Genomic DNA, 13,397 nt, shown 5'->3' with positions numbered 1-13,397 from the left:
ACAATAAATATGGGAGCAATGCTCCGCTACAAATAATCCGCAATATGTAGGAATCCAGAATATGTGGAAACTACGCTCTACCACAAACGATCCATAACATGTGGGAGCTACGCTCTACCACAACAATACATAAGGGCCCAAAGCACCTAACTATCTAGCTAGAGATTGCACGAGATCTCTCTACCACAGATCACTGTGGATAGCCTAGGGTATAACCACCCAGTAAGCAAATCAAATCCATAGTCAACTCTATCACCCTCCTAGTGGGTCGGTCACCCACTAAAGGGGAGAATTAGTTGACAGCGTAAAAACATCCAATATCATAATGTAGACATTTAACAATCTACATTTAACATAGGTAGAATCATCATGATGCTACCAACATACATCTGACACACGTGTACACACAACATATGTATGATCGACATAATCCTTCAATTAGTACACACCAAAATACTCACATCATAGGTATAAATCACCGTGATACCTTCCATAATACAATCAGCATAAGCTCAATGATGCAATCGGTCAGTCTACCACAGGACTCCTACAACACATAATAATCATATCTACACACCACATAAATATGCATAATCAACATATTTTAAATCCAATCTACCACACAAACCCTACGCCACCTTCTAAGTTATCCTACAAGGTACTTACAGTCTAAATTTAAAGTACCCACGGAATAGGATAAATCAATCCTCTAAAAACTGACCAAACCAACAACGATATACGGCTAATTCAGTCTTTTCCCACGTCAGTAACAGTCATGTACTCCAATGTGCTCATAATATTCAACTAAGCACGAAAAATCAAAAGATTCGAACTTCTAAAAATAGAGTATAATTGTCCTCTACTGATCGGATCAACAAAACTAATCGGTCATCTACTAGCATCTAAGGTAAATCGATCACGACTACCTAAATCAACATGTGTAAATCAGTTTTCTATTGACCGATCTAACCAGAGTACATTAATCATCTACCGACGAAAACTAATTAAAGTATATCTGTATTCTACTGGATGGGTCATCTAGAATATAAAATTACTAGTCACTACCTAGCTACTCAATCTGCTAACCAACTAGTAATAACAGAAACTAAAACTACTGGTGTATGATATGAAATATCGCTAGAAACTGTAATCCCTCAATCTCTATTAAGGTCAATCAAGATCAGTGGCTAACCCATCACATATAATATATGCTACAACAACCAGACAGGTACTAGTAAATAATGCTAATCCAGGTCATAAACTGTATTAGTGAACAGGGTATATACTAACAAAAAAGGTAGGACAACAATATACCAACATACCTCCTATAGCTTGGAGATGTCCTGCTGCTGCCCGGTCCCAAAACCCGAAAAGTCACATCGAGAAGACCAAAACACAAAATCCGAAACACAAGGAGAATAAGACTCGTAAGTCGATCTCTGATACCAAATAAATTGATATCAGATAAATCTCGAAAATCCAGAACACATAGCAAGTATCGTATACCTGCTCTGATACCACTAAATTGTCACGCCCCGGAGGAGTCTCTGTCCGAAGAAATTTCGGCAGCATCTCCCCTGTACGACGGACAATCTGAAACTTTTCTACAAGCACTATATACCTCAGCCACATGCGGCTGGAATAATACAATAAGAGAAAACAAACACCACGCAGTTAATAATAAAGCAGCCCACTCGGCTGTACCAAAACCAAAACACAAAACTGCTAGCCGGCTAGACTTACACAACTAACAACAAATACAAATACCACATAACAACATCAACACTCCAAAAAATAAAGCCAGAGTACAGAGCTAAACAAACTGAAATATAAAACAAGCAAAACATACGTGAAACCGATAAGTCTTCTGATGTGACGTGGGGACCAGCAGACAGGATGCTCCAAGCGACACCATAAATAACCTGATACCTGAAAAATATAGAGTCCACTGGGGTGAGTTCAACAACTCAATAATACCAATAGATACGCCTAGTAAGATATATCTAACAAAGAATAAACATGGAATACAACTAATTATATATAGGAATATGCCCGAAGGTAATCGAGAAAGTCAGACTCACCAGAACCCTATCCGCATAAAAGGGTCACAAACCGAAGTGCCTAAACTCGATGACGCCAAACATATGATCCAACCAAATGCAACAAATAAATGCAGGAAACACAATCACAAGAAATAAATGATCAATGATGCCAATGACGTGGTCGTCACCCCGACGTCTCACACAAACGGCGAGACCGGTGGGTGGACAACGGCACTGTCACATCGCTCCTAATGAGTGACCGAGTGGACGGGATGTCGAGTACTCCCGCGACCCCAAATCATAAACGGGGAGCTCAATGCCTCAACTCCCAGACACGACGACGGAGGAATCACGCCTAACACGTCAGGTCACACTACCCACGAGCGGACCAACGTAGCAAACAAAGTCCCCGCCGACACACCTCGAATCGACCACTAACCCGAGTGGTGGTGTGCGATCCATGAATCGGCGGCTCAACAACAATGGAGTCGACTATCGCACAAAGATGCAATCATGATGCATGACACTAAGCATGGCAAAACGGATCAACATAACCATATCCATACATACAAAATGGGTACCAAAGATCGATGGTCACATACCAAGATCTAGAGTACATGGGTCGATAGAATATCAAAACCTATGTCCCGAACATAATAAGTATGGAATATCACGATCAGCATAGAAAAATCCATATATACATAATGTGGGTACCACAGTATCAGTAAGCCAAATCCACGGATCTAGGGTATACAAGTCCTCTAAGGTATAACAACCTAGACCCAAATCATATCCCTCTTCCATAGCATATGTACCAACAATATACACAGATCAAAGAATCAGGGTCTAAACAATCATATATGATATACAAATAGAGGTACACAAACTGATATGGCACAAAACCTAAGTATCGGATAATCTAGATACACGTGCCGAAACAACAATCCAAATCCTAGTCCTAACCTCAGTAAGCATGGTATGTCACTCTAGAAACTAAGATACTCATGATAACAAGATAATCATGGCAACAAATCACAAGATATAATCACGGATACATCACAGGTGACAAACCTAACATGCTATGGATATCAAACAGTGACATACCAAAGGCAAACATGTTCATTGCATGTAGTTATAAAATACTATACATATCCAATGACAATATCATAAAAGATAAGTCAAGAGGTACCCGCCTTTAATTGTAGTCTGTGATAAACAATCCTCACATCAGAACAATCGTCCCGTAATCAGGGTCCTGCATACAAATATTCAATTTAGCTACTCTAACAAGTATCATTTAGCTAACTGAAGATCAGGACCAAATAAATAAACCTATTTCCTTTCCGATTAAGGAAACCCAATTTGAATCAATCCCAAGTGATCCCAATTTGTTATAACTCAAGAGCAATCTCAACTAAATACAATTCATTTTATCAACCCAATTCAACCATCATCCATCTGAACCAACCAACCACCAAATAACCATCATGAATCAAACTAAACTTACCCAATAGTGAGTATCCTTTAATCACCTCGCAGTCAAAGAAATGGTGGTCAGAAAATCCTAGTCGGAGCAACCACGAAGCTGCCGCCCTCAATGTAAATCATCGACGATCCGCACCTCAAATCTCATCTGAAATTCCAACCTAAGACAACTAATTACTCATTAGTCATGTTATCACATATTAACATCTCAAATATAATATGTTACCAATCCATATCAACCTAATACTAACAAGAGATCAACCAAAACAATATACATAGTTTACCTTGAATCAGAAAATCTCCAATTCAAATCTAAAACCTTCACATTTCACATGCCAGTGAATTTTCAATCCAAACTCCCTCCAAGGTCCGGCTAGGCACGGCTTGGCACAATAAATCAATATGGCACTGGTCTGTGGTTGGAGAAGAATAGGACACTCAATGGCAAGGTCAAAGTCAGGTCGAATCTGCGGCTGAGGAGGGGAAGAAGGCTACGCGACGCCGGCAGAAGGACTTGCGGCTGCTGGGATGACGACGGTGGTGGCATCAGCTCTACGGCATGACACTAGTGAGGAAAATCTCGGCGATCACTGGCTGCTCAAGCAAGGAACAAGGCGACAGTCGGTGTTGCAGATCTTCGGGCACAATGGCTGTTTGGCAGGGCGTCGGTGCTAGGGCAGCGAAGAAGGCTCGGCGTTAGGGTTCTGATGTCGGCTGTGGTGACCGAGGCAAATGGAGAAAGGGCGGCGGCGGCCGGCACTAGGTAGAGAAGAAGGGCAGTAGTGTCGCGTCGGCCAGAGGAGAGGAAGAGGGCGTCGGCAGGCGCTAGGGCACGGCGACGGCACTGGATTCTTGTGGCCGGTGATCGGCGCGCGGCTCAGCATGGACGAGGGGGAGAGGAGATCAGTAGAGGGGAGAGGCGCTCCTCGCCATGAGAGTGAGAGGGAGAAGGAGCTCGGCGCCGGTTAGGGCTCGGGAGAAGTCGCCGCAAGATTTTTGGGCAAGGGTCGGCTCGCGGAAGGAAAAGAAAATGGGAAAAAGAAAAGAAAAATGGGAAAAAGGAAATATAAATTAAAACTTTTCCTCATTAAAACAGGGTCGCCTAAACAGGCTTTTCCGGACCCCATTTTTGTCCCTGTTAACTCGTTCATACGAGCTCCGAAAAATTCCCAGAAAATTTCTAAAAATTCCGAAAAAATTCCCCTATCGTTGTTCGCCATTTTTAGGTATTTTACAAAGTTAGAGCTCGCATTCATGCAGAAACTCTTGACGACCGTAGAGAGGTTGAGGAAGAGCTACAGCTCACCAAATTGGTCACAGCTTACAGCACCGACCTTGCTGTGAGTTCACGTTCATGAATTTTTGGATCGAATGGACAAGGAAAGATCAATTTATCTTATTCTAAATGGACAAAAAATGAGTAAAAAGAAGTGTATTGATGAATTTAAAGATATAGAAAAGAAATTTATCTAACTCACACTTTACGCTTCAGAGTAAAGAGGGAAGAATTAAAGAGCTTAATGTAGATTGGTCAGTAAATGGTGGAGGATGCTCACAAGTCAAGACCATTATTTTTTCGGAGGAAAGGTTTTTGGGAGCTGCTTGATCGTTATTGGTCAGGTACATGGAAATGTAGAGACATTTGTGCAAACGACATTTCTTTTGATTGTTCAGGATCTTCAAGCATCTCTTTCTAGCATAAGGATGAATTGTTGGATTTTTGTTCTCCATCATTGGGCCTCTCGTTTATCGGACAAATTTATAGCAAAGATCTTGCTTCTGCTCTGCCTATTCAGCAATTGCTTAAGCAAAAACTTCAAAAAGTTTTCCTATTGCTGTAACAGAGTAGTTCATGATAGCTACTCGTTTAAAGTTTGTGGAAGTCTAATGTGGTGGGATTATATATGTATGTGTTCTTTCTTTGGCTGCTGCAACTGGAAAGGAACTGGACACTGGATTGATTGAAAGAGACACTTGATAAGTCCATGTTCAAAATGTTTTGCAATGTTTCCAAAATGCTTGGATTCATAGCACCTGGTCGATCCACTGCTCCATCATTTTCCAGTCTACTTCCTTAAATTGCATCAAACTTCTCAATGTTGCCAATAGCAGCACCCAAACTCACTAATCATATCGAGTTAGAAGAAATTGTGTCCAGCCATAACTCAATCATAATTGATTTTAGTACACTCCAAATCAACCTCGACGCACTTAAGAATCGATCAAACAATCATAAATCACCAACGAATTTGGTGTCAGTAACTTGGCAAAATGCGTGGTAGACCATTTTTCCACGGACAGTGACTATTTATATACTCCGACTATCCACGAGACTCAATCGTGATCGAATGTTATTGTGTGTAGTCAAGATTCATTATAAAATTGCTATATGTTGGTTGTGTATTTGTTCATGAAGGTTTTTGAATAAACTATATGTACTCCCATTTTATTAGTTATACCGAGTTAAGCAAGTTAGTGGGTGTTATATTATTGGTTATATTTTTGGATTTGTAGATGATTATATTGGTACTCTTATTTTTGCATTAAGTATTTTACCTGAGACTACTTCTTTTGATCTCCTTACAAATAGTATCATGCATTATCTTCTTATACCCATTGAGTTATTGTACTCACGGTCCTTTGCTTTTCTTTTGACGTTTAGATTAGTAGATAGAGGATATGTTGTGTCACTCAGAGGTCCTAGCTGTCGGTCCCACTAGTTTGATTTTTTTTTAAGTTGCTTGGTTTATTTTTTGCTGCCGGTATTTACAATTTTTTTCTGTATCAATTTTAAGTCTTGTTAGAAGAATATGACTTTTATCTTGGGTATTTGTAGTATGATCGCATGTACATGCATGCATACATGTATTGTCATTTGTAACGTGGTGATATTATATTGTATTAGCGTTAGTGTTGGCTTGAATTGGTTGATATTGATTATTTTCTATATTGTCACTAGTGGTACCATCCATTTTGGCAGACAAGTATACCCTCGGGGCATGACAATTTTATTAGTATCATAGTATGGTTCAATTTTGAATGTTGCGTAATGTGTTTTTGAGATTTCTGTCTTGTTTTGATTTATGATTTTTCGAGTTTGAGACACAAGACAAGTCGAAGGACATCTCTCAGCTATAGGAGAGTAAGGCATACCTCTAGTGATTATCTTGCTTTTTGTGTTGACTGCCTTGTTTATGTTACGGGTAATCAAATTGTATGTTTTAGAAACTAAGGTATGGTTAGTTAGACGCTCTCCAATTTAGTTGGATTGTGTAACTATTTCTATATCTATCTATTAAGTACTCACTATTTGGTTTAGCATGATGACACTTAGTGAATCAACCTTATTTGCAATCATGGTCGGTGTCAACCATGGATGTGACCAGTTGACACTAGCTAGGGACCCGAACATCATGGAAAGAATGTAGATTCTTTTGTGACACCAACTGATGCCGAGTTGGAAAGTAGGGTTCCGACCCGTCAACAACCTATTGGAGATTAAAGAGCATAGTCTCAGGAAATATCAACAACCATTCCATTCTTGCCACTACAATTTGGCTAATGAACAAGGAATGTATACTCATATTATCATAGTCAATTAAGGATCGATATATCCTATACCATGGAAATTTTAATCATAGACCGCTCGTAGCCGATTAGATAACCTAGAAGGTACATTTTGATATATGACCCACAGTGATGTGGAGAAGATAGAACTAGATGCTTATTACTTGTGAGATCATGACATTACTTAGTGAAAATTGCAGAAGATGACCTTCGAGACGTAGAGTCAATATTTCTCTACTTTCAAGAGTTCTTGAACCCTAAATGAGGTGATTATAGCATAATTGGCATAAGACGGAGTTTAGTCAACTCGTTGAAAAGTTGCCCCCACCTAGTACCTCAATACTGGGACCACATGGTTCTATTTCCCGCAAGGATTTGAATCCTACATTTGAATCAGAATGTTCAGGCCTTTGGTCAGTATCTATCAGAGAGTCAGTAGACCTAATATTTATCAGTAAGATTAGAAGAGTCCCAACATCGCGATCATGTGGATTAGGTGTAATAATACCATTAAAGGAAGTATTGACTTCTAGCGAAGAAGTTAAGAGTTGCCCCTTAGACATTAGTTGTTGTACCCTCACTATTGAGCTACCAATTTTGGAAAAATAATGAAATTTAACATCATTCTAGGCATGGACTAGTCATTTGTATTACTACAACTCAATTGTTGAGAAAGGGTAATGCCCATGCAACCATTGGGCGACCCATCTTTGAAATTGGTCAAGACTAACGACGAAGGAATACCTTGTTTTAGGACGATCGATTAGACAAGGAATTGTTATATAATGGATGTCAGAGGTATCCGCTACCGTCAATAAGACTTAACAAGGATAGTATATCACTTTGCTCGAACGTTCGCATAGTTCGAGAATACTTAGATATATTTCTAGACGAACTCCTTAGTTTGCCACCTATAAGGTGAGTGAAGTTCGTGATTGAGGTACTTGCGATGATGTCTCCAATGCCTAAGACTAGGGTTTTGCATAATTGATGCTCCGGTGGAGGTGTCAAGAGTGGATTATCTTGCATAAGAGAGGATTATAAATGGAGTTCAGCAAACTTTGATATGTCATAGTTGTAGATAGTATGTACACTAGTGAGGTGTGCACTGATTGTTGCTCAAATATTGATGCCAATAGGTTAATAAAATTTTTCTAAAGAATCAATATCACCTTTGGTAGGAGGGTAATATAGCTCTACATCTTAATTGTATCTAATGATGAGAGCTGGTCATTGGGAAGCTTGATTTGTAAGCATATGTCAGGTTTGTCTCACAAACTGCAACAAACTTACTTATAAAGTATAATATCTTTAGTTGGTATAACATAGGCATGAAATGCTGATCTATGGTGGATATCAATCGTAGTGAAGAAATACTTGATGTGAAGTGCAGATTAAGGTGAATAATCAACATTTGGACAATTTCATTTCTGATTTCCAAAATTGATTGATTATATGGGTGTGCTAAGATTGTTCTTTGAAATTGATCATGTGTTGGTATTGATATTCAAGATAGAATCAATAATGATAACGATTGTAGCAGCGATTAGTGTTTTTGTTATGATTATGATGATGATTATAATGATCTAAATGGAGTATGGTGCTATGACAATTTTTAATAGATATATGGCATGATTGTTGAAGTGATCTAGAGATGATTTAGGTTGCTTAAATAGGAAATAATTATCTGATGATTATAATGATCTAAATGGACTATGGTGCTATGACAATTTTTAATAGATATATGACATGATTGATGAAGTGATCTAGTGATGATTTAGGTTGCTTAAATAGGAAATAATTATCTAGTTAATGACTTTGTTCGTGATAATTAAATATTATTAATTTGGAGATGCTGAACAATGTGTTGATCGAGGTGAATTGTTAATATCGAGTACTACAGATTGGTGGGGACCGCTTGTGTTAGTGCCAACTCATTTGTTGATGTGACCTACAACATACATTGTATAAGACATTGATGTTGAGAATGAATTAGGATTGGTGGATATTATGAAAATGGATTTTTTTTTTCGTGATATGTTACTTTCTGATAGTCTATTAGTGGATATATGATTTTATGATTTAGTTATTGAAAATTTATCGTTGATAGTAACATGGGAGTGACACATGGGTGATATTTATATATTTGAAGAATTGCAATTGGTAATCTTATAAGTTGGTGAATATGATAATATGGACTATATAAGAGAATTTGTAAATGTTGTTAATCAGTTTGCCATAGATAAGGCTGAGACCAATGGAATTCTAGATGTGATGAATAGTTTTTTTTTTGGTTCAATTAAAACAATGGTTGTAGTTCCTTGCAGAAAATTCAGTTTCCTGTAACGATGGTTGAATCAAGTAGTTGTTCTTCCTTTTTGAGCAAGAGAGTTGGAACATGGGAGTTTCAAAATTTAATTTATGGAATGATGACTGAGTTTAGAGTTGGTTGTTTTCTTCCAAGGAGATTAATTTATGTGGGAAAAGTTAAATAGCTAGGAAGATTGTGTGTTCCCAAGACATATATGATTAAAGAAGACCTACGCCAAGAACACATCGATCAAGATTCATTAGTCATTTGAGAGACACTCGTGTGTATCAAGACCTAAAGTGCTCTTACTATTAGAATATTAGGATGAAGGATATTGCGGACTTTGCAATTCGATATTTGGTGTGTCAACAAGCGAAGGCAGAACATCAGAATATTGTAGGGGAGGTGTTGCGAACCCACAACACAAAGGAGTGTCAGAGATCTGTAGACTTACTTTAAGAATTTTTTATACATGAGTAGAAAGGGAAACATAGTACAAGAGATTTTGGAGGGTGCATGATTTAATTTGGGTGATCGTTGATCGATTATCCAAGTTCGTCTAGTTCTTACTGACATGTTGGACTAACTCTTTGGATCACTTGGCAGAGTTTCAAATGAGTCATGTGTACAAAACTTCATTTGGTGTAATATTTCAGACAAGCGGATGGAGCACACCATCCACAAACTGGAGGATCTATTATGAACATGCGCAAAGGATTTTGGAGGCAACTAAAAGATCATTTATGCCTAGTGAATTTTACCCACAGCGGTTAACTAGACACAGAGCCGGTCCTTATTGTTCAAAGGCCCTGGGCGAAATTATAAAACATGCCCCAATTTATTCTACAAAACACTACTTTTCATTAATTTAAAAAATCACATATGAAAAAAAAAATCATAAAATGAAGAGGGTCAAAGCTGATCTCATACTACAATTTCTAATCAAAACAAATAATAGTTTATCAATTTCTGATCAAAATAACTAAACTCCAAATTGCAAAGAAAATCTTTAGAAATCCATCTAATAAAATTTTACTCAATGAATCAACCACATATACAACCTTTCAAAAAATATGCATTGCTCCACCTTCAAAAACCATTATATTAGACTCCAACAGCAATAGTATCTCACAATCAAAACATATCAAATACTAACACATCAAAACAAAACCAACCAAATGCATAAACCCCCTACACTATCAGAACATCACATTTCCAGCAAAACCAATACAAAAAACCAACTTTACAAATTTCCAACAACCAATACAAAAAATCATTATAAAGAAAGCACATCGTACCAATATTCCTGTACAACATATCATAAACCATCAACATCACAGCTTCAATCCAACCCCTTTTAGGCACATTTTGTAAATAAGCTTCTCCTCCCTGCAAGATTCCCACTGCAACATCCATACTCCAGCCAGCCAACCACCAAAAAAAGTGCTACCTAATCTGACATGAATAAAACATCTTTGTATCAAAGCATATTAAGAATACTCCATAAAAAGGATGCTACTTGGATCAAAATTTTCACCATAGAAAATGCTCCACCATTTCCCTCCGAAAGCCACAGTAAATAAAAAAGTATAAATTTATTAAACTATCAATTTATTAAACTATCAATTTATTAAACTATCAATTGATCTAATCACCAAAAGGAAAAAAGTATGAGTAGCACCAATTAGCATAGGTACTAGAGTTGTTATGACTTATGAACATTTTAAAAGCATAAATACAATGTCACGTGTACTCATAAGTAACAAAATATTTACCTTCAAGTGCGAATGAGAGTGAATGCAGAAGATATAGTTAAATTATTGGTTGTAATACACCTGCAAAAAAATACAAAGGCAACTCATTTAAAGTGTATTCGTGATGCGCTTTTAAAGGCAAAATCATCAATAATAACATCATATTCAATATTTTCCAAAATATTCTTTTCAATACATAAAATTGCCAATCCATTTAGTCTATCTTGAGTCATTGTGGTCCGTAAATAAGATTTTATTAATTTTAATTTTGAAAAACTTCTTTCAGCAGATGCCACTGTCACGGGTATTGTCAATAATATCCTATAAGCAATCATCACATTTGGAAACATATCCATTGTTTTTAAAAAATCTAATATTTGAATGGAAGACCATTTTTTATTTGTTTCATAAGATTCACTTGGTAACATTACTTGCAAAACTTGTAGTTCTGAAAACATATATTTTGCATCAATATCAGAAGTGTCACCATTTCTTAAAGTATTTTCAAGATTCACACAAGAACTCATCAATTCATCATCATCTAATGAAACTAATTTTGCAACATCATACAAGAATCCAAATATAGATTCAAAATATTGCAACTGTTCAAATCTACTCTTCAATTGCCCAAGAGCAATATCGACCACTAAGATAAAATAATTTATTCGAAAAGATTCTTCTGGTGATTGATTTTCTCTTTCAGTGTTAGCAATTTCATCAAAATGTCTCTTTCTACAAATTTTACGTTTTGTAGGAAATACAGGCTCAATTTCCATATCAGATGCTATTTTTTTTGCATCATCCATAGCAGAAGCAAAACCATTTTCTCTATATTTTTCAAAAAAAGAAACAAGACCAGACAATTGTTTTACAGCAACATCAAGATGCATATCCTCTGACTGTAATTTTTTGCTAACTAAGTTAATTTTATGCAAAATATCATGCCAAATAACAAGGCTTAATATAAATTCAAAACTTGAAAGTTCACCAGATGCTAAAGTTTCAGCATCTCTACTTAATTTGCCATCTTCACTTATTTCTGCTAATTTGAACAAAGCTTCTCTAATTTGGGAAACTTGAGATAGTATTGCTTTGACTGTTTCAATATGGCTTTCCCATCTTGTAGTTGACAATGATTTTAAAGTTAATCCATCAATATATTCAAGCAAAATATTCCATCTTTTTGTTGAATTAGAGAACACAGTGTACATACATTGACATGCTCCAAAAAATGATTTTGCTTTAGCACAAGAATTTGCCATGTCACAAACAACTAAGTTAAGAGAATGAGAACCACATGGCATGTAAAATGCTCTAGGATTAATGTCAAGCAATCTTCTTTGCACACCTTGATTTTTGCCTTTCATATTAGATCCATTATCATAACCTTGCCCTCTGACATTATCAATATCAAGTTCTAAAGATTGTAAAACAACTTGCAATTCATTGAAAAGACCTAAACCGGTTGTGTCTTCTACATTTATAAATTCTAAAAAGTACTCTTCTATTTTAATTGGAGTCTCTGAAACATCTACACATCTTAATATGAGAGTCATTTGTTCTTTGTGACTTGCATCCGGTGTACAATCAAGAATTACTGAAAAATATTTTGCCTCTTTTACTTTTTTAATTATTGCATTCTTGACTTTAGAAGCTAGAAGAGATATTAACTCGTTTTGAATTTTATGACTAAGATAATGATAATGAATCTTTTTATTTTGAATGAGTCGAAAATGCTCTTGCATTATTGGATCAAAATCTGCAATCATTTCAAGTAGACCCAAAAAATTACCATTACCATCTTCATAAATTTTGTCATGTGTACCACGAAATGCCAAATTATGTATAGCAAGACATTTGACAACAGCAACTATTCTTAGCATAACATGTTTCCAATGTTTTGTGTCCTTTTTAATTTGTTCTTGTATTTCCTTATCAATTGTCAATGTTTTTTTTAATCTCATTTGTAATTCAACAAAGGCTCTCAGATTAGTGAGGTGTTCAACACTATTTTCATGTTGTTTAAGTTTGTCACATAAATGTTTCCAATCATTAACTCCTTCTCTTGCTAAATTACTTTTGGTGTGTATTACTTTAAATAACTTACAACAAATACAAAATACTTTGTCCAACTCCTTCGAATATACTAACCATTTTCGATCACGAGTTTCACCATTTGGTAACATTTGAACATAGTAAGTATGAGAAAAGTGTCGAGATTCTTTATCTAAAGGAAAC

At 36.5% G+C, this 13,397-nt stretch overlaps 1 protein-coding gene and 1 long non-coding RNA gene across 2 annotated transcripts; both read right to left on the bottom strand.

Moving 5' to 3' along the window:
- Positions 1–3,242: 3,242 nt before the first annotated feature.
- LOC122035250 lies at positions 3,243–4,615 on the bottom strand. Its single transcript, XR_006126941.1, has 3 exons — positions 3,812–4,615; positions 3,550–3,688; positions 3,243–3,297 (listed from the first exon to the last, which is right to left on the bottom strand). It is a non-coding gene; the product is annotated as an uncharacterized LOC122035250 (long non-coding RNA).
- Positions 4,616–11,441: 6,826 nt separating this feature from the next.
- LOC122034035 (zinc finger MYM-type protein 1-like) lies at positions 11,442–12,715 on the bottom strand. The gene is made up of 2 exons (XM_042593172.1): positions 11,591–12,715; positions 11,442–11,480 (listed from the first exon to the last, which is right to left on the bottom strand). Exons 1-2 carry the CDS (start codon positions 12,713–12,715, stop codon positions 11,442–11,444), a joined length of 1,164 nt encoding a protein of 387 aa, XP_042449106.1.
- Between the last annotated feature and the right edge of the window lie 682 nt (positions 12,716–13,397).

The sequence above is a fragment of the Zingiber officinale genome, chromosome 11B, assembly GCF_018446385.1.
Source record: "Zingiber officinale cultivar Zhangliang chromosome 11B, Zo_v1.1, whole genome shotgun sequence".
In the NCBI taxonomy this organism is placed as follows: domain Eukaryota; kingdom Viridiplantae; phylum Streptophyta; class Magnoliopsida; order Zingiberales; family Zingiberaceae; genus Zingiber; species Zingiber officinale.
The sequence above is the reverse complement of the archived record's forward strand: the minus strand, read 5'-3'. Positions and strand labels throughout refer to the sequence as shown.

What these genes read in the sequence shown, in the direction of transcription:
- LOC122034035 (XM_042593172.1), bottom strand. Translation starts at nt 12,715, where the DNA reads ATGACTCTCATATTAAGATGTGTAGATGTTTCAGAGACTCCAATTAAA. An exon ending in CAGAACTACAAGTTTTGCAA is followed by an intron (nt 11,481 to 11,590) that starts GTAATGTTACCA and finishes GATTGCTTATAG; the next exon opens with GATATTATTGACAATACCCG.